Source organism: Trachurus japonicus, chromosome 10 (assembly GCF_045865225.1).
Source record: "Trachurus japonicus isolate A0001 chromosome 10, Traja_1.0".
Lineage (NCBI taxonomy): Eukaryota > Metazoa > Chordata > Actinopteri > Carangiformes > Carangidae > Trachurus > Trachurus japonicus.
This window is the reverse complement of record NC_140916.1, coordinates 19,044,462-19,065,893: the sequence shown is the minus strand read 5'-3', so window position 1 is coordinate 19,065,893 and position 21,432 is coordinate 19,044,462. Positions and strand designations below refer to the sequence as shown.

At 44.7% G+C, this 21,432-nt stretch overlaps 1 protein-coding gene across 50 annotated transcripts in view; it reads left to right on the top strand.

Moving 5' to 3' along the window:
- The window catches only part of LOC146979773 (protocadherin gamma-C5-like), a 298,812-nt gene extending 277,612 nt beyond the window's left edge, over positions 1-21,200 (top strand). For 13 of the 50 annotated variants that reach the window (XM_085789836.1, XM_085789826.1, XM_085789830.1 and 10 more), the window contains exons 2-4: positions 13,500-13,558; positions 16,858-16,955; positions 18,455-21,200. In XM_085789836.1, coding sequence (XP_085645962.1) covers positions 13,500-13,558; positions 16,858-16,955; positions 18,455-18,738 — 441 coding nt within the window. In that variant the 3' untranslated portion in view covers positions 18,739-21,200. Of the gene's footprint in view, positions 1-1,875; positions 4,584-5,826; positions 8,523-13,499; positions 13,559-14,605; positions 14,660-16,857; positions 16,956-18,451 lie in introns of those variants that run through there. The other 37 variants (XM_085789819.1, XM_085789814.1, XM_085789815.1 and 34 more) reach the window with 11 other exon arrangements.
- The last annotated feature ends 232 nt before the right edge of the window (positions 21,201-21,432 follow it).

Here is a 21,432-nt window from a genome sequence, read left to right as displayed (position 1 = left end):
ATGTGAATGACAACCCCCCTGTATTCTCTCAGCCCTCCTATAATGTCTATTTAAAGGAGAACGGGGTACCAGGATCTATACTGTACTCAGTATCAGCCTCTGACCTGGACTTTGGTGAAAACGCTAAAATCTCTTACTCTATACTGGACTCTAAAGTGCAGGACGTTTCTGTCTCGTCGTATGTTTACATTAACTCAGATAACGGCAGCATCTACAGCATGCACTCGTTTGACTATGAGAAACTGAAGGTGTTTCAGATTCAGGTTCAGGCAAAGGATCAGGGCTCTCCGTCTCTCAGCAGCAACGCCACTGTCCATGTTTTTATCCTGGACCAGAACGACAAACGCCCCCGCTGTTATTTACCCCTCCTCCGCTGCCCTGGGCTCCCTCTCTCATCAGAGGATGCCCCGCTCCGCTAAAGCGGGTCACCTGGTCACTAAGGTGACGGCCGTGGACGCCGACTCGGGCCATAACGCCTGGGTCTCCTACAAACTGGCAGAGGCCACAGACGCCTCTCTGTTCACCGTCAATCTGTACACAGGGGAGGTGAGGACTAAACGCGCTGTGTCCGAGCAGGACGACTCCTCTCAGAGGCTGCTCATAGAGATCAAGGACGACGGGGAACCGGTCCAGTCCTCCACCGTCACGGTGTCCATCCTGCTGGAGGACGCTCTCCATGAGCCCATCTTAGACCTCCGACACAAAGCGGCCGAGCCCAGCAAGAAAACTGGGAGAATCACCCTTTATCTGATTCTGTCTCTGGCCTCGGTGTCCGTGCTGTCTCTGCTCACTTTCCTCATCTTAGCGGTGAAATGCATCAGGAGCAGCAGAAGCAGCGGTAGTTGCTGCATGAGACGGAGCGACTGTGATGATTACAAGAACCCCAACAGAAACCTGCAGATTCAGCTCAACACTGACGGACCTATAAAGTACGTGGAGGTCCTGGGAGGAGACATGTTGTCTCAGAGTCAGTCCTTCAGGTCCTGTATGTCTCCGATGTCAGAGTACAGTGACTTCACTCTGATTAAACCCAGCAGCACCACTGACTTTAAGGAGGTGATCAGTGTCCTGGATGCGTCTTTACCCGACAGCACCTGGACCTTTGAGAGCCAGCAGGTGAGCATAGAGTAATACACAAAATGACAAACAGGCTACAAATTCAACACCATGCTTAAGCTACAGAGTCCACCAAGGAATCAAAACGTTTACATTCGCTGTGAGAAATAACATTACATTTCAGAAGGTCTTTTTTCCAGTATATTATTTGTTCCTTTCTTTGTCTTTGTATTCCTGATGAAAAGATTTCATCTCGATAATTAGAAAGTATCTAGTTTTTGTAGCAAAGCTGTTGACGTGCAATAGGTTACAATAGGTTTTCCAGCTGAGCCTTTCAGCACCACGGACAGCGACCCTGGCCCCTGAGGCTAATGGATGGCACACTAATAGTTTTCTATTGGTCGCATTTCCTTCAGGGTAACATTGCAGATGCATAAACTCTTAACTAACATACAACAGTAGTTCTATTATTAATTTAATAATGTAAAAATATTGAGTCAGCTACAAAAACGATGGTGATGCCGTTAATGCACTGAAAATAAAAACAAGACAACATCTTATGTGTCTGTGGGAAGCGAATATCAACAGTATATCTTACGATAATAATAATAAAAAAACTTAATGCGTTTATTCATTTTATATTTGTATTTATTTAACATGAACGTGTGAAACCGCTTCTCCTCGTTGTGTTTCACTTGCTCTGTCATGGCGGCGATGCATGTGTGTATGTGTGTGTGTGAGGGAGAGTGTGTGTGTTTAACATTATTCGACATTCCTGTTCTCATTGGATGTGAGAGAGTGATGCTGTGCACCAATAGCATCCAGAACTGTACAAAGAGATCTACTCCCTCCCCCATGCATTCAGCTTCAGCACCAAAACCACTGTGCTCTGGATGGGGGAAGAGTAGGTATGGTTCCTATTCTACACGAAGAATGAGATTATATTTTATTTTTGTTTTTGACCATGAACAGGCACCTTTTTAACGGAATATGTCGCGCGCTTGGAATATGGATCTCGCCTTTACGTCCTTTGTTGCTGTGGAGTAGAAGCGGTGTATTTTACTGAATCAGAGATGACAAAGAGAATGGGATACCGAGACTGGAGATGGCAGGCGCTCTGGTGCCATCAGTTCTTTCTCTTGTGGACTACAATACACGGACAGACGCGTTACAGCATCCCAGAGGAGCTGGAGCGAGGTTCTGTGGTAGGAAATCTAGCCAAAGATCTTGGTTTGGGACTATCTGAAATATTTGACCGTAAACTGCGAGTCGCCTCTGAGGCTGGTGAGCAGTATTTCAGTGTGGATGCGGGGAAGGGCGAGCTGGTGGTGAATGACAGAATAGACAGAGAGGCTTTATGTGGACAAAGCCCCAGCTGTGTTCTACCTCTGCAGGTGGTCATCGAGGACCCGTTACAGTTACACCGGATTGAGGTTGAAATACGAGATATTAATGACAACTCTCCAAGTTTCCTGTTAAATGAATTATCTTTGAAATTAGCTGAATCGGCAGCAGTTGGTACCCGTTTTCCCTTGGAGAGCGCAACGGACCCCGACGTTGGAAGCAATTCGCTTAAATCATATACACTTAGTAAAAATGAGTGTTGCTCTCTTAAAATCAAAGAAATAGAGGGTGGGAAGACCGTCCCAGAACTTGTTTTAGAAAAGCCTTTAGATCGAGAGAAAAAAGCAGTTCACAAAATATTACTGACAGCATTGGACGGTGGCAATCCAGCAAGATCCGGAACCTCACAAATAACAATAAGTGTGCTTGACACAAATGATAATTTTCCAGTATTTGAAAAAAACGTTTATAAGGTAACCCTTGGTGAAAAAAGTAGAAAGGGGGCTACTGTTATCAAGCCCAAAGCAACTGATGCAGATGAAGGTTTAAATGGTGAAATTGAGTTTTCATTTGGTTCTCGTACACCAGATGTTGTGTTGTCAGTCTTCGATATTAACGCGTTAACAGGTGAAATCAGTCTGAAAGGGGAGTTGGACTATGAAACTGTCAAGTCATATGACATCGATATAACTGCAAAAGATAAAGGTAGCCCTGAAATGGAGGGACACTGTCGCGTACAGGTTGACGTTGCTGATTTCAATGATAACGCTCCTGAAATAGTTCTCACGTCTCAGCCAAAGCCAGTGCGCGAAGACGCACCAGGTGGCACAGTCGTGGCTTTAATCAGTGCCCGAGACCTTGACTCTGCTGATAACGGCAAAGTAACATTAAAGTTAGCCAAGGGCTCACCATTCAACCTGAAACCTTCATTTTCTAACAATTACGCACTGGTTACTAGTGGTTCTCTAGACAGAGAGAACTCCCCACACTATAACATTGAGATAACAGCCACTGATTCAGGCTCTCCTCCTCTGTCCAGTAAGAAAACTATACCAGTCATCATCACTGATGTGAATGACAACCCTCCTGTATTCTCTCAGCCCTCCTATAATGTCTATTTAAAGGAGAACGGGGTACCAGGATCTATACTGTACTCAGTATCAGCCTCTGACCTGGACTTTGGGGAAAACGCTAAAATCTCTTACTCTATACTGGACTCTAAAGTGCAGGACGTTTCTGTGTCGTCGTATGTTTACATTAACTCAGATAACGGCAGCATCTACAGCATGCACTCGTTTGACTATGAGAAACTGAAGGTGTTTCAGATTCAGGTTCAGGCAAAGGATCAGGGCTCTCCGTCTCTCAGCAGCAACGCCACTGTCCATGTTTTTATCCTGGACCAGAACGACAACGCCCCCGCTGTTATTTACCCCTCCTCCGCTGCCCTGGGCTCCCTCTCTCATCAGAGGATGCCCCGCTCCGCTAAAGCGGGTCACCTGGTCACTAAGGTGACGGCCGTGGACGCCGACTCGGGCCATAACGCCTGGGTCTCCTACAAACTGGCAGAGGCCACAGACGCCTCTCTGTTCACCGTCAATCTGTACACAGGGGAGGTGAGGACTAAACGCGCTGTGTCCGAGCAGGACGACTCCTCTCAGAGGCTGCTCATAGAGATCAAGGACGACGGGGAACCGGTCCAGTCCTCCACCGTCACGGTGTCCATCCTGCTGGAGGACGCTCTCCATGAGCCCATCTTAGACCTCCGACACAAAGCGGCCGAGCCCAGCAAGAAAACTGGGAGAATCACCCTTTATCTGATTCTGTCTCTGGCCTCGGTGTCCGTGCTGTCTCTGCTCACTTTCCTCATCTTAGCGGTGAAATGCATCAGGAGCAGCAGAAGCAGCGGTAGTTGCTGCATGAGACGGAGCGACTGTGATGATTACAAGAACCCCAACAGAAACCTGCAGATTCAGCTCAACACTGACGGACCTATAAAGTACGTGGAGGTCCTGGGAGGAGACATGTTGTCTCAGAGTCAGTCCTTCAGGTCCTGTATGTCTCCGATGTCAGAGTACAGTGACTTCACTCTGATTAAACCCAGCAGCACCACTGACTTTAAGGAGGTGATCAGTGTCCTGGATGCGTCTTTACCCGACAGCACCTGGACCTTTGAGAGCCAGCAGGTGAGATGAAATAGGGACATTTCATGTTTATTTCAATTTGGCCAAGCAAAAAAAAAAATCCTCTTACTCAGTTTTTGTTTTTTAAGCAAATTTTTTGCTGGTCTTCGTTTCTTTATTTATTTTTTTTATCTTCAGCCATTTGGTTTTTGCACTTCTCTGCTTGGCTATAGAGTGTGTTGGTTGCTGCTCCTTATAGCCATAACCACTTACAAATTCTCTGCGAAAGTATTTATGGCTAGCACCAGTATTTGACATATATGCTCATATGTGTGGCAGAGTACGTATTCTGTACTGACTGTACACATTCAATACTCCGAGTCCTCCTGTAGGCCCATTGGTAGTTATCAAGCTTGCCTTTCTAATAACAATAGCCTATACCATTGTCACAAATAACTTAAGTCAGAGCAAAATCTTGGTTATGACAATAGCTAGTCTACAAAAAATAAATAAATAATGTGATATGTTTTTGTTTTTTTTAAGTTATATATTTTTCATTTCTCAGGGTTAGAGCCCCGCTCCTAACCTTGAGAAATGAAAAAAAAAGAGATCAGTTTAACTGTTCAGGTCAAATAAAATTAAGATTTTGTTATTATTTTCTTTCCAGCTTCTCTCATTTAATTACTATAGTCCAACCTAAAAAAAAAAGAAAAAAAGAACTGTCCAACTATACATTTACTATACTTCTTTCTAATTTTTTGTTGGTTGGCATTTTATATTTTTATTTACTTTAAAATATTTTGTTAAAAGGTTAATTGTTGTAATGCTTTACATGCTCTATTTAAACTTTCCTTTAATATGGACTTCAGCTGAAGAAAAACACACTTTGAAAACTGTGCCCCCCTGCGGATACCAATAGCATCGCTATAAATAACAGCTGTTCGACACCGCTTTGTCTTGACACGAGGAGCTCTCAGTGAGGGTGTGAGAGTTTATTTCCATGTGTAACAAATAATAAGACAGCATTCACTCCCCATTGTCTTGCATTGTGTGAAACCAATTCAACAGTCATAACATATTTACCTTATCTTTTCCTTTTGAAATTGTCCTCTTAAACTTTTGCAATGAAAATGTAGTCGATAGTTTATCAGTGGAAGTGGAGTGAATGAAAAGTTTTTAGTGTGTGTGTGTGTGTGTGTGCCTGTGTCTGTGAAAGAGCTGTGTGACAGCACTGGTCCACTCCTGCCTTCCAATGAGAGGGGAGGCCTCAGTGGCCTCTCCCCGCCCACGAGGGGAGTGAGGCGGTGGAGACAGAGTGGAGAGTTTCAGTGCAGACGGAAAATACTTTGATTTTCGTCCTTGTTTTTCTTACTAAAGTCGGCCGTCATGATCACATCAAAACTACCCATCGCTCTGTTTTTGAAACGGAAATGTCTACCGTCGAGTCTGGCAGCCTCGTTTTAACACCACCATGGATACGTTACGGTGAAAGAAGAAGTTAGAAACTTTCCTATTCCCCGTTCCTCGGAGCACAGCACAATGGACTCGAGGCAGAGGAAGCGCTCCAGAGGAGGGAGGCTGTGGAGGATTTGCTTCTATTTAGCTTGTCTCTCCTGTGCGTCCGCTCAGCTCAGCTATTCCGTATCGGAGGAACTGAGCCCGGGCTCTGTTGTTGGGAATATCGCTAAAGCTTTGGGTCTCACTGCTCAGCGGATTGATCAGAGGAGGCTGCGGGTGGTCTCGGAGTCCACAACGCAGTACTTTGAGGTAAAGCTGGCGACCGGCGATTTGGTTATTAAACAAAGTATTGACAGAGAGCAACTGTGCGAACTAAGTTCAACATGTTCGCTACACCTTCAGATACTTCTGGAGGATCCTTTAGAAATTCATCGCGTCGTGGTGGACATTCTGGATGTGAATGACAATGCACCGCAGTTTTCAACCAGTAACATTTCATTGGAAATATCAGAGGCGGCCGCGCCTGGAACACGGTTCCGCCTGGAGAGCGCACACGATCCAGACGTGGGCACCAACTCGTTACGCACGTATCGTCTTGCAGAAAATGACTTCTTTACTTTGAATGTGGAAAGTAAAAGTGACGGCAGCAAGTTTCCAGAGCTAATGGTGCACAAATCATTGGACAGGGAAACGCAGGCTAGATTTCGCCTGTTGCTCACTGCTGTAGATGGAGGTCAGCCTATGAAATCTGGCTCAACACTTTTGCTCATTAAAATCCTGGATGTAAATGACAATGCTCCGGTCTTTGATGAACCGGTAACGAAAGTTATGCTATTAGAAAATGTTGCACAGGGCACTTTAGTAACGAAACTGAACGCGACTGACGCAGATTCTGGCAGCAATGGAGAAATATCTTTCCTGTTTAGTAAATATACACCGGAACGAGTTCTCAGACTTTTCAGTGTGGATTCTAAAAGTGGGGAGATCCGTGTGAAAGGTGATGTCGACTATGAAAAAGCCACTGCATATCACATCACAGTGCAGGCCAGAGATGGTGGTTCTCCTGCAATGGAGGGCTCCTGTAACGTCATCGTGGACATCATCGATGTGAATGACAACGCACCAGAAGTGACGCTGACGTCACTGACCAGCCCTATCAGAGAGGACTCGGCACCGGAGACAGTGATCGCGCTCATCAGTGCACGGGACCTGGACGCTGGTGAAAATGGAGAGGTTACATTAACTGTCCAGCCAGGTTTACCATTCAAACTGAATTCAGCTTTTGGGATGCATTACAGCCTCATCACTGCTGGTAAACTGGACCGTGAGACTGTCCCAGAGTACACAGTGGTTATCACGGCCACTGATGCTGGTTCCCCACGCCTTTCTTCGCAAACTACATTTGTAGTAAAGCTCTCTGATGTAAATGACAATGCTCCCACCTTCTCTCAGCCCTCATACTCTGTTGACATCCCAGAGAACAATGCTCCCAGTGCCCCCATTGCTGTTGTTTCAGCCACTGACCCAGACCTTGGCGACAATGCTCGCATCTCCTACTCCATCCTTCCCAGCATGGTCCAGGGCTCACCTATTTCTTCCTATGTCTATATTAATCCAGAGAGTGGCCACATCTACAGCATGCGCTCTCTGGATCATGAACAACTTAGCGCTTTCCGTGTTGAGGTGCAGGCCCGGGATGCTGGGGTGCCCCCAAGGACAGCCAACGTCACTGTGCACGTGTTTGTGGTGGATGTGAATGACAATGCACCAGTGATTGTTCACCCCTCTTTCCCAAAGGACCAAGGATTACAGCTCACTGTGCCGCCCTTGGCTGGCCCAGGACACTTCATAGTTAAAATTGTAGGGGTGGATGCGGACAGTGGGCACAATGCATGGCTGTTTTACTCCATCGCCCCTGGACCAAATGCTGGGATGTTCCGTATTGGAGCCCACAGTGGGGAGCTTCGCACAACCCGCAAGCTGGCTGAGGAGGAAGGGGGCTCAGTTTATAACATTGTGGTCATCATTCAGGACAATGGTGACCCACCAAAGTCCAGTTCTGTGAACATTACAGTGACTGTGGATGAGAAGCACACAGCAAACAATGCTCCGGCGAGCCCTCGCCACACACCTTTCTACCACCGCACCGGGATGTCGGACATCACCCTGTACCTCATCATCTCTTTAGCCTGCGTATCAGCTGTTTCCTTTATCACCTTTGCCATCCTCATGATACGCTGCCTAAGGCACCGTGACTCAGGCCTGGGAGGCTCTGACTGTTGCTGCTACGGTCGCCACAGGACCAGCCGCTATCATCAGAGGCCCAGCAAGGACCTGCACCTGCAGCTCAACACTGATGGGCCCATACGTTACATGGAGGTTGTGGGAGGCCCCCAGGAGCCACACACACGCACCTACAGGCCCTGCTATTCCACTTTATCCAGCCGAAGTGACTTTGTATTTATGAAGACACCCATGCTGAGTCACAACAACACACTCAACATGACACTCAGCAGGAAGCACCTTATGAACTCAGCCAGTGAGGTGAGGCCTCAAGTGAGAGAGCTTGGATAGCATTGGTGGAATATGTGGTGGGATGCGACCAATACAGGTGTCTCAGTGTGGATGTTTGGGTTTTGGAGATGCACAAGTATCTATGAGCAGTTTTGATGTTGTTATGGTACATCTGTAAAGGGAGTATGTTAGTTTTGATGCCTTGATTCGTAACAGTACTATAATAACCTAGATTTCCTCAGTCATGTAGCACTGCAGTATTTTATTTGAACCCACATGTATTTAGGCAGGAGTGGCCCCGTTCTTACATGGTGAAAAAGCTCTTAGGGTTACTAGAGGTTTGGGTAGAGTTAAGAGGGTGCTTAATATTTAATCTGACCCTATGCTATGAAATGTGGTCACTATCTATGACTTTCAGTAACTTCAGTGGCTCAAAAGAACAGTTCTTTGTGGATAAAAAAAAAGGAGATAGAGAGGGGGAGGTTGAAAAAAGGTTGCTGAAGAAATGGCAAAGAAAGGGGGAAAGGGGGGGAGACATAAGTGCTTCTAACAGATGGAGAGGAGGAGACAAACAGATGAAAATAGGTCCTGCAGTGTTGGCTCAGTGAAATGGCTGGAAGACAGAGGGGAACAGGATGACAGGGGGAGAGATTGAGGGGGGTGAGGGAGAGGAAAAGGGCCACGAAAATAAAATGGTTAGAGTGGTGGGGGAAAGAGCCAAAGAATAAAGCAGTAGCTGAAAAACAGGAATTCGTGGGGTCAGTGGCCTGAACCCTGACTTCCTGTTGTCCTCTGAACTTTTGGTGATTGATTCCAGGACTCAGGATCACATGACTGAGACTGTTCTCACTGTGCAGCCTTTTTCTAATTTTCACGTTTAGTACCTTCTTTCTATGTATTCAGAGTTGGGTGTCAAGAAAGCTAGGGAGGCTAACCAATAATCACATGCACACACAACCAATTTAGTGGTTTAATGCGAAGGCAGCACAGCCTGGGATAGAAAATGGCTGACAGTGCTCTCACTAGGATGAGTCACTTTCAGGGAATTTAGTGAAAAAAGTGTTTTTTCATCCTTAATCCATCCAACATCAGTTCTATCGTGTTTATTGCACTGTTACTGACATGTAGCTGTGGTGTTTTGGTGGTAATTGGTTCTTCTCAACACAACAGGATGTTCTCCCCTTCAATATCATTTAATTCTCCTGTTTCTCATGAGTCTGTGTCACACAGGCTCTCTCTCCACGCTGAATTAGGCTGTCCCTGAGGTCAGCGGGATACCATCTGTCTCGCTGCTCTGGTGACACGTGTGCAATGAGGACAACAGAGGAAAAGAGGTAGAGGGACAGATAAAGGGAGAGGAAGGATGGCTTTACGCACATGTGTCGCAGCGACAGACGGCGCAGGCTGTAATGGCTTTAGAGCAGCAGCTATCACTATGGGTGTTTATGTGCTTGTGCGTGAGATTGTGTGTAAAAAGCATCGGGCACGAGGAGCCCCCTGGTAGTGTGTAATTTTAGCAGGACCCTGGGGCCTTTCCTCTGTCCTTCTTTGTATCCTCATTTGCACTGTGCTGTTTTGGCACACTCTCTATAACTGTGTGCTAATGGAGAAAATTTTGGAAAACTCATACTGAATATTTTTCTTCCCTGAAGCACTGGCAAATAAATGAAAAGGAAATTACTCTGTAACGTGTAGATCTTTGTCTTAAAATAGTTACAGGATCAATGGAGATTATTGGCTCAGGAACATGACGTGTAGTTCTGATGACTCACTCAGTTGCGTGTTATCATTTGGCACCTTTATATTTCCCGTCTATCACTTTTCTCATTATCTGAACATTGCCATGACCGTAGTTATCTTTTTGGGTCTTTGAGTTGGTGGAAGTGTACAAGGGTTTGGCGCATGTGTGGAAATATTTTGAAAATATACATTTTAGTGACAATAAAGCTGCACACGTGAGAAACTGGCTCATGCGGTTCAGTAAAACTGTCCTCAAGGGTTTTCTCCATGTAGTCATGCTGTTTGTGTAAGAGAGAAGAATATTAAAGTCATGCACTACGCATTGAGCTTATCAGTTTTCCCTTATAGTGAATTCATTTTGTAATGGAGCCAGAGGTTCTGATCATTCCCCAGCACATTTTATCTTTGGCAAAAATGTGAGATTTCTGGGGAGCAGTATGAGGGAGTGAATGTCTGCTGAAGGTTATATAGTGTGGTGTGCTGGTGTCTGTGTGTGTGTGTACTAAAGATTATCAGAGCAACAGAATAGCAATGATTTCCTCTTTTCAGACAGAGCACCAGGTGCAGTCCAGCCATGGTTCCTTTAACACCAATGTCTACATAGAGCACTAGGTGGTATATTGATTTTCCTTCATACACCTGGATAAATATTTGTGTACCACGATACAGGAGTGGTTAACTAGTAAGCCAGATGATTTTCTTTTCTTTTTTGTTTAACAAAGTTGACATTCCCATCCTTACAAACATGCTGGATAGAGTCCAGATCTGTCCAGCACATTACCCCTAATGAATTCAGTGCTCAGAAAATGAATCTCCATTTCATCTTTAAAGATGATGGTGCTTGCAGGGGCACACAGTATGGTGCAGGAGCTAAAGAGCTCAGTCAAGTTGTAATTCACCTGGAGACCCCTCAAAGCTCTTTGGTACTACTTCAAGATGTAAGGGAAGTAGACTGACAGTGTGTAAATCTTCCAGGCTGGTATGAAAGTCACTCTGTTGGGTAAGAATTGAGGCCCACAGGATTGTAAGCCCTTCATCTCTCTGCACTGGCCGAGCCTGCCTCATAGTCTGTGACTTTCTGTCTCCCTCTCGCCTTGTGTTTAAATCTAACTTCTACAGTGACAAAAAAAGCAAAACAGCTTTTCATTTTGAATGCCTTAATCTCATCTTTCTTCAGAGTTCAACTCACTTCAGAGATAATATAATGAAGAAACAAGCACAGCTAAAGATGCTCAGATAATTGGAGCTAAAGTCATTAAGATTTTGATCCCTGCATGTCATTAAACCTGGCGCAGGATTTGTTTTCTCTGGCAACTGTTGTATAAATTACCTTAACCAAAGAGCTCAGCAGCTTTTTAACTGTTTGTCGTTCAGTTTAGTGTTTAGAAATTCACCAGTGTTTACTTGAGCAGAAGAGAACAGCATTCCTATGATATTACCTGTCTGATGTGTAAGTGCAGCCAAGCTGTTTAACTTAAACTAGCAGTGGGCCCCAGTATTCCAGCACATAGTCTGTTACCCTTTACTCTACATGCCTGGAGTGGGATCTGACCTTGGAAATGTCAAGTCTGTGTCTCTGACTGCGTGTGTGGTGAGAACGAGTCACACAGCTGGAACGCTGGGCCTCTCTGCGGATGTTTGCTTCCACTCAGTGCCGATCTTTTTCTCTCCCTACCGAAACTCAGACAGACTTATCATGCCCACGCATACATGCTCATCTCTGAGTCCATTTTTAGACTCTGCTCCAAAGGAGAATAAGAGTTCAAATATGTCCTCTTCTCTTTCTCATCCACTATGTTGTTGTAATATTGACAACTCTTGAGTTCTGGCAGGCTTATCCTCTCTTTATCTGACTCTTTTTCCAAAGTGCTAAAGACTTGACTGATTGTGTTAACTCATCAAGGTGAAAGAGATTTTTTTTTTAAAACACTGAAATTTAATCCACTGGCATTCAACGAACCACTGTAGTTTCTTTCACTCCTTTTTTTATTATATGCTATTGAGTTCTCTAAATTTCCCTTCTTCTGTCTGTGTGGATGCTGAACACTACTTCCCCTTTTATTCTTTATGTGCATTCAATAAGCCCTCATTCATTCATGCATTTGCTCTTATTTACTTCAGTCATTATAGCCACCCCCCAACAATACTCCATTTGCATCGGTATGTTTTTAGGCATTTTCTCTCTGTTTTCTCTCCTGCTCTCTTGCTTCTTTCGATGATTCCCTCGGGTAGAACAGCTCTTTTAATAATGCAACACATCATCTTGCTGGCCTCTCTCTCCGGGGAGCTCTTGTGTCGATTAGGCGGCAGAATCTGGAGGCAAGCCAAGGGTCTATTCACCGCATCACTGCACAACAAGAGAGCCTGAGAGAGAGGGAAAGAGCGAGAGAGATGGAAAAGACATGGTGACATGGCCGGTGAGGTAGAGATGGACAAGAGTGCAGTGGGCTTGTGGACATTAATAGACAGCAGCAGAGACATACAGAGAAGAGAGAGGCTTTTATCGCCACTATCGTAGCCTTGTTTCTGCGCGCTTTTGCTATCAAAATAACAAACAGTATTATCTTTCAAGGACTCTGCCCTCTGCATTTTTAAAAACAGCTTTTTATTGGAACCCTGTAGTTACTCACTGAACCATGTGGGAAAGAAATCAATCCGTATCACAAAACGTCACATATAGGAAAGTGTCATCATTTTGTTTTGCCTGCATTTTCTCCACCTATGCTCTGTTAGAGTCTTTACTTTAGACTGATCTTTTTGTGTATCATCATCTAATGAGTGAATCTCTTCTTGATTCAAGTCCTCTGGATGTCTGATTCAGCTTTTGCCTGCACTGGTGTATTTTTCTGGCCCTTGCATCGATATACAGCTGATTGCCCACTTATGTGATTGTGTAGTTCTCTTTTTGATTCTATCTGCATTTTGTTTTTAGTTTTGAGCCCCATTTTATAAACAGAGCCCTACTTTGTGTATTTGTCTGCCTGTGCGTGCTCTGCAGCATTTTATGCTCCACAGCTCTTGGAACGACATGGATGCCTGAGTACACAGACATTTGTTGCCATCTGTAACCCTTTGTTTAGCCTTTATGGAAAAAAATGAACTTTTCCAAACCACAGACATAAAACATACACACAGCTCTGAACACCTTCACACACAGATGTGTCAAAGCCACGTCTCATGAACCAATTTGCGTACCTCAAAAGCTCGCTGCAGCTTCTGTTGCTGTCAAACTTACATTTAATGTTGCATCTTCTGTTCTCTTCACAGCAAAAGCCCCCCAACAATGACTGGCGCTTCACACAGGGACAGAGACCTGGACCTAGCGGGTGAGTAAACTGACACACACACACACACACACACACACACACACACACAGAAAATGCTGGCGTCAAGGACATGTTTTGCTGCAGTAGAGCTGCTTATAGTAAAGGCAAAGAGAGTGACAAAGGATAAGGGATAAAAAAAAAGATAGGGAGATGGTTGTGAGTGCTGCAGCCATAAGAACCTGCTGCCTGCAGGGTGCTGATTCTAAAACACTCATGACATTGACATAGTGCTTCATCATCAACAGAATTTATAGTTGCATTTTATTGCATGACTCTGCTCCTTGAGTTCAGATTCCTGATTTACACTCCTGAGTGAGCATCTCTGCCTGTTTCCAGGCTGCTCTATAAAATGGCTGCCGCAGCTTCCACTGCCCCTCCCCCCCTCCCCTCCTGTTCCTCTCCTCTCTGCACTCTCCGAGCCTGTGCGCCATCACTCAGTACTACTGATGAGGGACGGTGACCAGAGCTAGTGGGGGGATGGGATGGTGTGTTTATCCTCCTTGCTCTCTCTTCCATCTGAGCGGTCGTACTGATTGAAATCTAATTTTTTTCTTTTACCTCACTGACTTACACATCAAATGACACAGACGAATTGGGTTTCTCTATTTGAGTTGCGTGTTTCTCAGTGAGTGCGTTTGTTGCTATTTGTCTTATGGGCTAAATTGGAGTGCCCGCAGTAACAGTTTGCACAACAATGATTGCACAACACCCTCAGCGAGTCGAGGCTTCTCTCTGAAACATATCAGCTGGGGCAAAAAAGCCACGTTGAGCCAAGTAAGGAAAATGTAAGACACACATGCACAAGCCACTGCAGTTTTAGGAGACCACTGGGATTACAGATACACTGGACTTTATTCATGTTTGTGGTCAATAAAAAGAAAGCTAACTTCCCATCTCTGGTATTTTAAATGGATGTTACAGACTCAACATATTTTCCACAGAAATCTAGAGCACAATATCTCAACATTTTCCCATTTTTTTTACACTAACCCCAACCTTCAAATACAACATGGTTCTTTCAGACTGTATAACTTGTTGTGTTTTTAGTCCCCACATGCCATACGGTACACACATACGATGGACGCCGAAGAGTGGGACAAGGTACAAATTTAGAAGTAGACATTGTGTGGTCTCTTTCTGTCCTTAGTAGCTGATCAGTGTTCATTTTGATGTGGTCAGAGTTGGGAGAAAGAGCGACCTGATCAGCTGATAAGGGCAGACGGAGGCTAAAATCCTCTAGGTAGTACACTGCAGTTGAGTGCTGTGCTGTGTGTAGATGTACCTAACCCATAGCTTCTGTTAGTCTCCCTAAAAGTTTGATGGGGTTTGTTGATCGATGTGCATAGGCCACAATGCTTGCTGTGGCATAGAAAGGATTGTGACACTTTTGAGTTTGCGTGCAGTGTTTTGTAGATTTGCTATGCCTTGTATGTGTGCTTATTACATATAGCCATTGTAGTCTGAGAGCTCTCGTTTCCTCTCCCTCTAGGGGACTGGCTTTATCATGCAGTGTTGCCTTTGATGTATGTCTGTGATGGTTGTAGCTCAACATCACCACATGTGGCTTCTTCATGCGATTTATCACCACAATGACAAAAGATAGAAAGAGTGAAAACAGCTGTTTGATGATTGTCTGCTTTAAACGCCTGTCATAAGGCAAAAAAACAAAACAGGACCCAGCTCTTGAGGTCAACATTGCAGAAGGGACAGTGGTTATATCAGCATAAATTCAGGTTGAGGTAACTGTCTGGAAAGTTCTCTGCTAAAGGACGAGGAGAGTCATCATTAGAGATAAAACATGTTGCGTAAGGTTGCAGAGGAAAATTGATAACAATGTCTGGCCAACCAAGGACATCCCTCTGGACAACAGTTCAGGATCTTGCCCACAGGAAGTGATAATCCTGACCACAGGAAGCGCTTAACGCAACCACAGGATGTGATAAACGCAGAGAGACGCTAATTTGGAGCAAATGAAGCATTCCCTTTAATCTTTGCTGATATGAAGAGGCACAAAATGGCTGCCCCTGGCTTTACTGTCCGTGCTCTTATGCAGCCTGTTTCTCATTGGCTGTCTGGCACAGGACGTACATGTTTCTCTCCCTCAGTCTCTCTCTGGCACTGAAGTGAAAACCACTTCAGAGTTTTGGCAGTGTCATTTGGCAACCTGCTGTTGAACAGAGCCCAGTTTTTGTGTCAGAATTTTTTTTTCTTTCCTTCCTCATTGTGTGTTTTACTTTTTCTTAACTCCCTTGCACAGACCAATTTGTCCAAGGTTTTTTTTTAACCTGGTGTAGTTGGTCCCATGTGTTTAACACACGATCAAGATATATATCCAGTCTTGTGTGTCACTACAGACTTTGTTAAAAGTAGGGCATAAGAGGTCAGTGTCATTGCAATCCCTGATGTGTCATTGACTGTCCTCTTTGGAGCTAGGAGCTTTTACCTATTTCCCTGTGGACTGATGATCCTCTACTTTAACACCCACAGTCAAATAACCAATGTTATTACTCACATAATTCAGCATGTTGAGAAAGAGAGCAGGTAAAACCATTGATGCTGTTGTTGCACTGGTACGTAGGTAACATATTTCTACTGCACTGCCAACTCCATCCAAAGTTAGAGTTTCTCTAGCACTTTGGGAACAGGAGCAGGGCCAGGATTAAACTGCTGTGACCTAGTAGTCAGTAGTGGAGCTTGTGTTGGTGTGTCACAAGAGTGGGAATGGAAAGAAGTAGGTGAGCATAATAGATCGCAGGTCTGCTTTCTCCTTTGTTGCCCCCACATGCAAATTGCAGACTTTAAATAAACAAGCCTTTGAAGGTGAAGTTTGCCCAGATGGAAATGTTCAGTGCTCACCAAGCGTTGCATGTGTGACTCTGCAGACAGCTATTTCCTTTAAAGGTGGGATCATTAAAAATGCAATCAGATTTACTAGACGGCACAGCATTCATGGTCATACCAGAGAGAGTGTGAATTTTGTACAGTGTTTTGCTGTGTGTGAGCGCGAACACGCTTATTATTGTGTGTGTCTGTGTGCAGACACATCTGTACATTCCTTAACAAGAAGTGTGTTTGAGAGTGTGTGTTTGTTTGCGACACACCCTGTTTTGTAAACTCTACATGCTCCTTGTTATCCTTGCTGAGTTCTCCTCAGGCTGTGTACCTTTGCTGTCAGCTGCTTTGCCTTTACATCATAAACCACCAACTGTCAAACCAATGAGCTGAGCATACACACGAACACACACTACAGGACAAACCACCAGGTATTTACATCTGCTCTCTTCCTTCTTCCACCACAGGGCGACTGGAGGACCCGAGGTTGCCATGGGAACCGGCCCCTGGCCCCAGCCCCCTACTGAAGCTGAGCAGCTCCAGGCCCTGATGGCTGCAGCCAACGGTGAGTCCAACACCTCATCACTGTTTCCCTCTCATCAATTCATCTTCCCTTTTCTAAGCCACTTGTGTGCGTGGGCAGTGCTGGTTTATTTAGGTTCCTGTTTGTTTGGAGGGCAACTAGCCAGACGCACGTTATTGATAAAACCCTCTCTGTCCACATTGATGTTTCCATGTTGTGGATGTGTCCATTTAAACAACCGGACGACATTCAGACAGCGAATGTAGCTACCTGCATTTTGAGAAAAACAGTACAGTTGACGTGTTGAATTTAATAACATGACAGAGACGGATGTTTCCACGCAAACACTCTGATCACATGCAGCAACCTTCAGCTTCCTACACGAACCAAAGATTCCCATATTGCACAACACATGTCCTCCTCTGCTCCTGCAGTGACTGCCTTGCCAGCTCTGAGGGGACACACTCACAGTGACTCATCTTTGGGCTGTTACTATGGAAGCCTTGGTAATCACATGGAAAAATACACATAAACTTTGCTTTAAAAAGCAGGCACAGAGTGTAATGACAGGCAAACACAAAACAACGCCGGAATGGTGGAGACATGAATTCGACAAGATTTCTTGCCAATTAGAGTCAAGTCATTGTTTCCACTGTTATTTTAACCACTGACACAGCGCATGCACACCCTGCCCTCCTCTTGGACGCTGCACCGGACGTTGTGTGGAATTTCTCCTCGGACTGAACAGAGGGAGAAAACGCTCTTTGTTGGACTGAGTGGTTAACCCACATGTCAGCACAAAATTAGACAGAACAGTCAACGCCAGCGTCAGGGAGCAAAGACACAAAACTGTGTCTGTGATAAATACTGAAGGTCACATCTCCTCTATGCTTAATGTCACTGTGTTGATAACAACGATAAAGGAGCAACCTCACAATCAATCAAAGCAGGAAGAGGATTTAAAAAAATCGTTTTCAAGATAAAATCCAGTGCAGCTAGCATGTCAGTTTTTCTTGTACATACGTGTGTTTATGTAGGCTGAGGGGAGCTACAGGATGGGGGAGGGAGCGTTTGTGTCTCTGGCTCTGCAATGCAGGGGCTGTGGGAGAGTTATGAGCTTAGCAGCTACGTCATCGCACGCAGGCTCGGGGCATGTGTGACGGAAAACCAGAAACACAGACGGGTGTGCTAGGGTCACCTTTTTATCATACATTTTAAAAAAAAAATACATCTGCACACTATGAGCAATGCTGTGACATCTCTTCTGCCTCTTTTTTGTATATTTATTCTACTAATTTTAGTAAATTCATGTAGTGAATTAAATGTTCACACTGAATCTCCCTTTAATCAAGTACCTTCATTCTTATACAAGCTTTAACAGTAGCTGTGTCTCCTTTTATGACCTCTTTTCTTTCACCACCTCTGAGTCACACTGTCATACTAAAAATCTTCAAATTCCTGTTGTCTAACAAGTTTCATCCCTCTCTCCTCCTCCCTCCTCACCCCTCATTCCCCCACTCTGTCTCTCTTCCCCCCAGAAGTGAGTGAGGCTACGGCCACCCTGGGACCCGGCACCATGGGCCTTAGCACACGCTATAGCCCCCAGTTCACTCTGCAGCACGTGCCCGACTACCGCCAGAACGTCTACATCCCGGGCAGCACCGCCACCCTCACCTCCAACCCCCAGCAGCAGCAGCAGGCCACGGCCCAGCAGGCCGCCCAGCAGGCGCTGCCTCCGCCCCAGGCCTCGGCCCAGCCCGAGCCCCCAAAGGCCGCCCAGACCCCTGCCTCCAAGAAGAAGTCCACTAAGAAGGAGAAGAAGTAGATTCTGGATGGAGAGAGGTGGAGGAATGATAAACCCGGCCTGATCTGATGAGAAATTCAACCCCCCATATCCCCCCATTAGGTATCTGACTGCTCTGCTGTCACTCATGCTAGCCACGGTCTAAATATTGACAGCAAATCAGTTTTGGCCGCATGGACGATGTTGATGGTTCTTTGAAAGAGTGTCTTGAAGAATCTGAATGTGTTCAAGGCTGTTTCTGGTGTTGATAACTTGTGCTGTGCTAAAGGTCTGGTATTGCTCATGTTAATCTTCGTTGGTAGATATTTTTGGCAGGGTATGGGGGGTTATTGTGATTTTTTCTTTTTTTTCTTTTGGCAAACTCAAATGAACTTGGACAAAGAGATTCAGTGTAACGAACCTTGCTGGGATGACAAGGCTTTACGCAGTGATGTATTAAGAGGTGAAATGTTAATGTCTTTCATGTTGGAGTTATTGTCCTCTTTCCCTGAGGTGGAAAGTCAGCTATTGTAAAGTACGCTAGATGCCATCCATTAGATTCCTATATAGGGTCAGCCTCGCAGGGTCTTAAAGCATAAGTCCTGTGGATATAAGGCTGTTGTTTGACAGGTATTACAAACTCTTCTGCATGCTCTTTAAGGTTCAAACCACATATACTAGTTTAGAGTTGCAAACTATGCATTGCAAAAGCAAAGAGGAGGACATCCTGAATCTATAATCCTCCCTTCAATCGCAGGTCAATATAATGCACATGTAGCATTTACTTGACACAAAATGAAAAATTTACTTTTGTAATCATAGTTTAAAAAAGATAAGATTTAATCTCCTGTTATTTTTATGACCTGAGCATGCACCCAGAGGAAGGGCTGGCAGAGGGTGGAGTGGCACGGCCTTGTGTCGTGGAGTCACGAGCCATGCTGTCCATGCAGGTGGTATAGCAGCAGGGACTGGCTTCTTGTGTAACAGCTCCAGATGGGCACAAACATGTCCTGCACCCTCCTCCGTCCCCTCTTCATATCCAGCTCGTGTCCTCCCCTCACTCACTACCCCACACTGAGAGCCAAACAAAGAGAAATGCACTGTTCGTATTCTGAAGTGGAGATGATGTAGGGGTAGTAAATCACTTTGGTCTTTAGGGAAACGCATAGATGTGGTAAACTTTAAGTGCTTAGGAGTTTCTAGACACTTTGCAGGCCTCTAGGGCCTGGGCGGAGTATTTCCCCTCACTATCCTGAAGTGCTGAAGAAACGTATTGATGTGACACAGTAACGTTTTTCTCTTTTAATTTGGGAGATAATGATTCGATAGCATAGAGGAATTGTTTGTATAAGAAATGAAGTCTTTTCTTTGCCGTCCATCTGTCCGTCAGGCTCCTGGCCAGATACAACTGCATGACAAAAGGCAGCTTGCAGGCTGGGTCAGGGGGAGTGGAGGGGGTCGTGGTTAGGGGTAAACAGATTGAGGTGGCACCATTACATCAAGCCAGGGGGAGGGGAACACCCTTGGCTCTACCCACTGAATGTACAGAGGAACCACTGTTGACCCGCCCACCCCCTAAACTTTCTTTAATGCACTGACCCAGGTAGAGGTCAACAGAGCCAAGCACAGCTGTCCCTGTAAGTGAGGAGACACCACTCGAGAGCCCTTTGAAATATCCTCCTCCATTGACATCAATGGGAAACCTCAACCTCTCTACCCATCAGCTCACCTCTCCCCTCCACTTCCTGGTCCTGTGAGGCGCTTTCCCACTGTAAATAAACTCAAGTCCTGTCGATGGTATGAGCCAGTTGTTTGTATAGTAGGGACCACGTCCAGCATTTTCAAAATAAAAAGTCCCTCTCCACAAGGCGTGGCTTACTACTGGAATGTGTTGCATTTTGTTTTTCAAGAAAAATAAGAAAACCACACTTTGAAAAAAAAAAAAAATCAATAATGAATAAAAACCTGAGATGTTCTTCAACAGTTTGTGTTGCAATGTAGTAACTAAGCACCATGGAAGCCAACTAACTCTTCAGTGTAAATAAACGAATTAAAGATAACTTTAGATAAGTAAACAAAGTGACACACGTAGACTAGTTAACTTGTGATATGTGTTGCGCATATTTTTGTGTTCATTTTCTCTCTACTATCTTTTATCACCCTGTAAAGAAAACGAAAAAAAATATGGAAATGTTTCTATCCTTCTGTAACCTCTTAATGTTCTTTTGCGGTGATTTTTTCCTGTGCATTTGTGAAAGAATGCCTCATTCTCTCTTTCTGTCCATATGAACAAATGATTATAAATATTATATATGTGTAAGTCCGTCCGCTGCTGAATTAATACTGCTCTCTCCTGCTGTATTATCTTTCTTATCAAATGCTTAGCTCCCCACGCTATACCCCTGTGTTACTCTCTTATTTTTATGCTAATATTTATATTGCTGTTTTATTTTCTCTTGGACACTGACATTTCAAATAAAAAGATTCTGAAATCATTAAAAAAATCTTTGTCTGTGGAATTTATTTTTACTAATATGTACTTTTCCTTAATTAACATAAAGGCTACTGCTAGTGAGTCAGTGTGCTGCGCATTATGAATTTGTCTTCTCTTGATATTTTTTTAGTGTGTGTGACCCAAATTCAGCAGTGGTCCATTTCAGGTGCTCTTTGTGACTGTGAAGAAGATAAAGAGAGTCAGTGTTGGGTCAAAGCTGGTCCCTTTTAAATACTGCTACC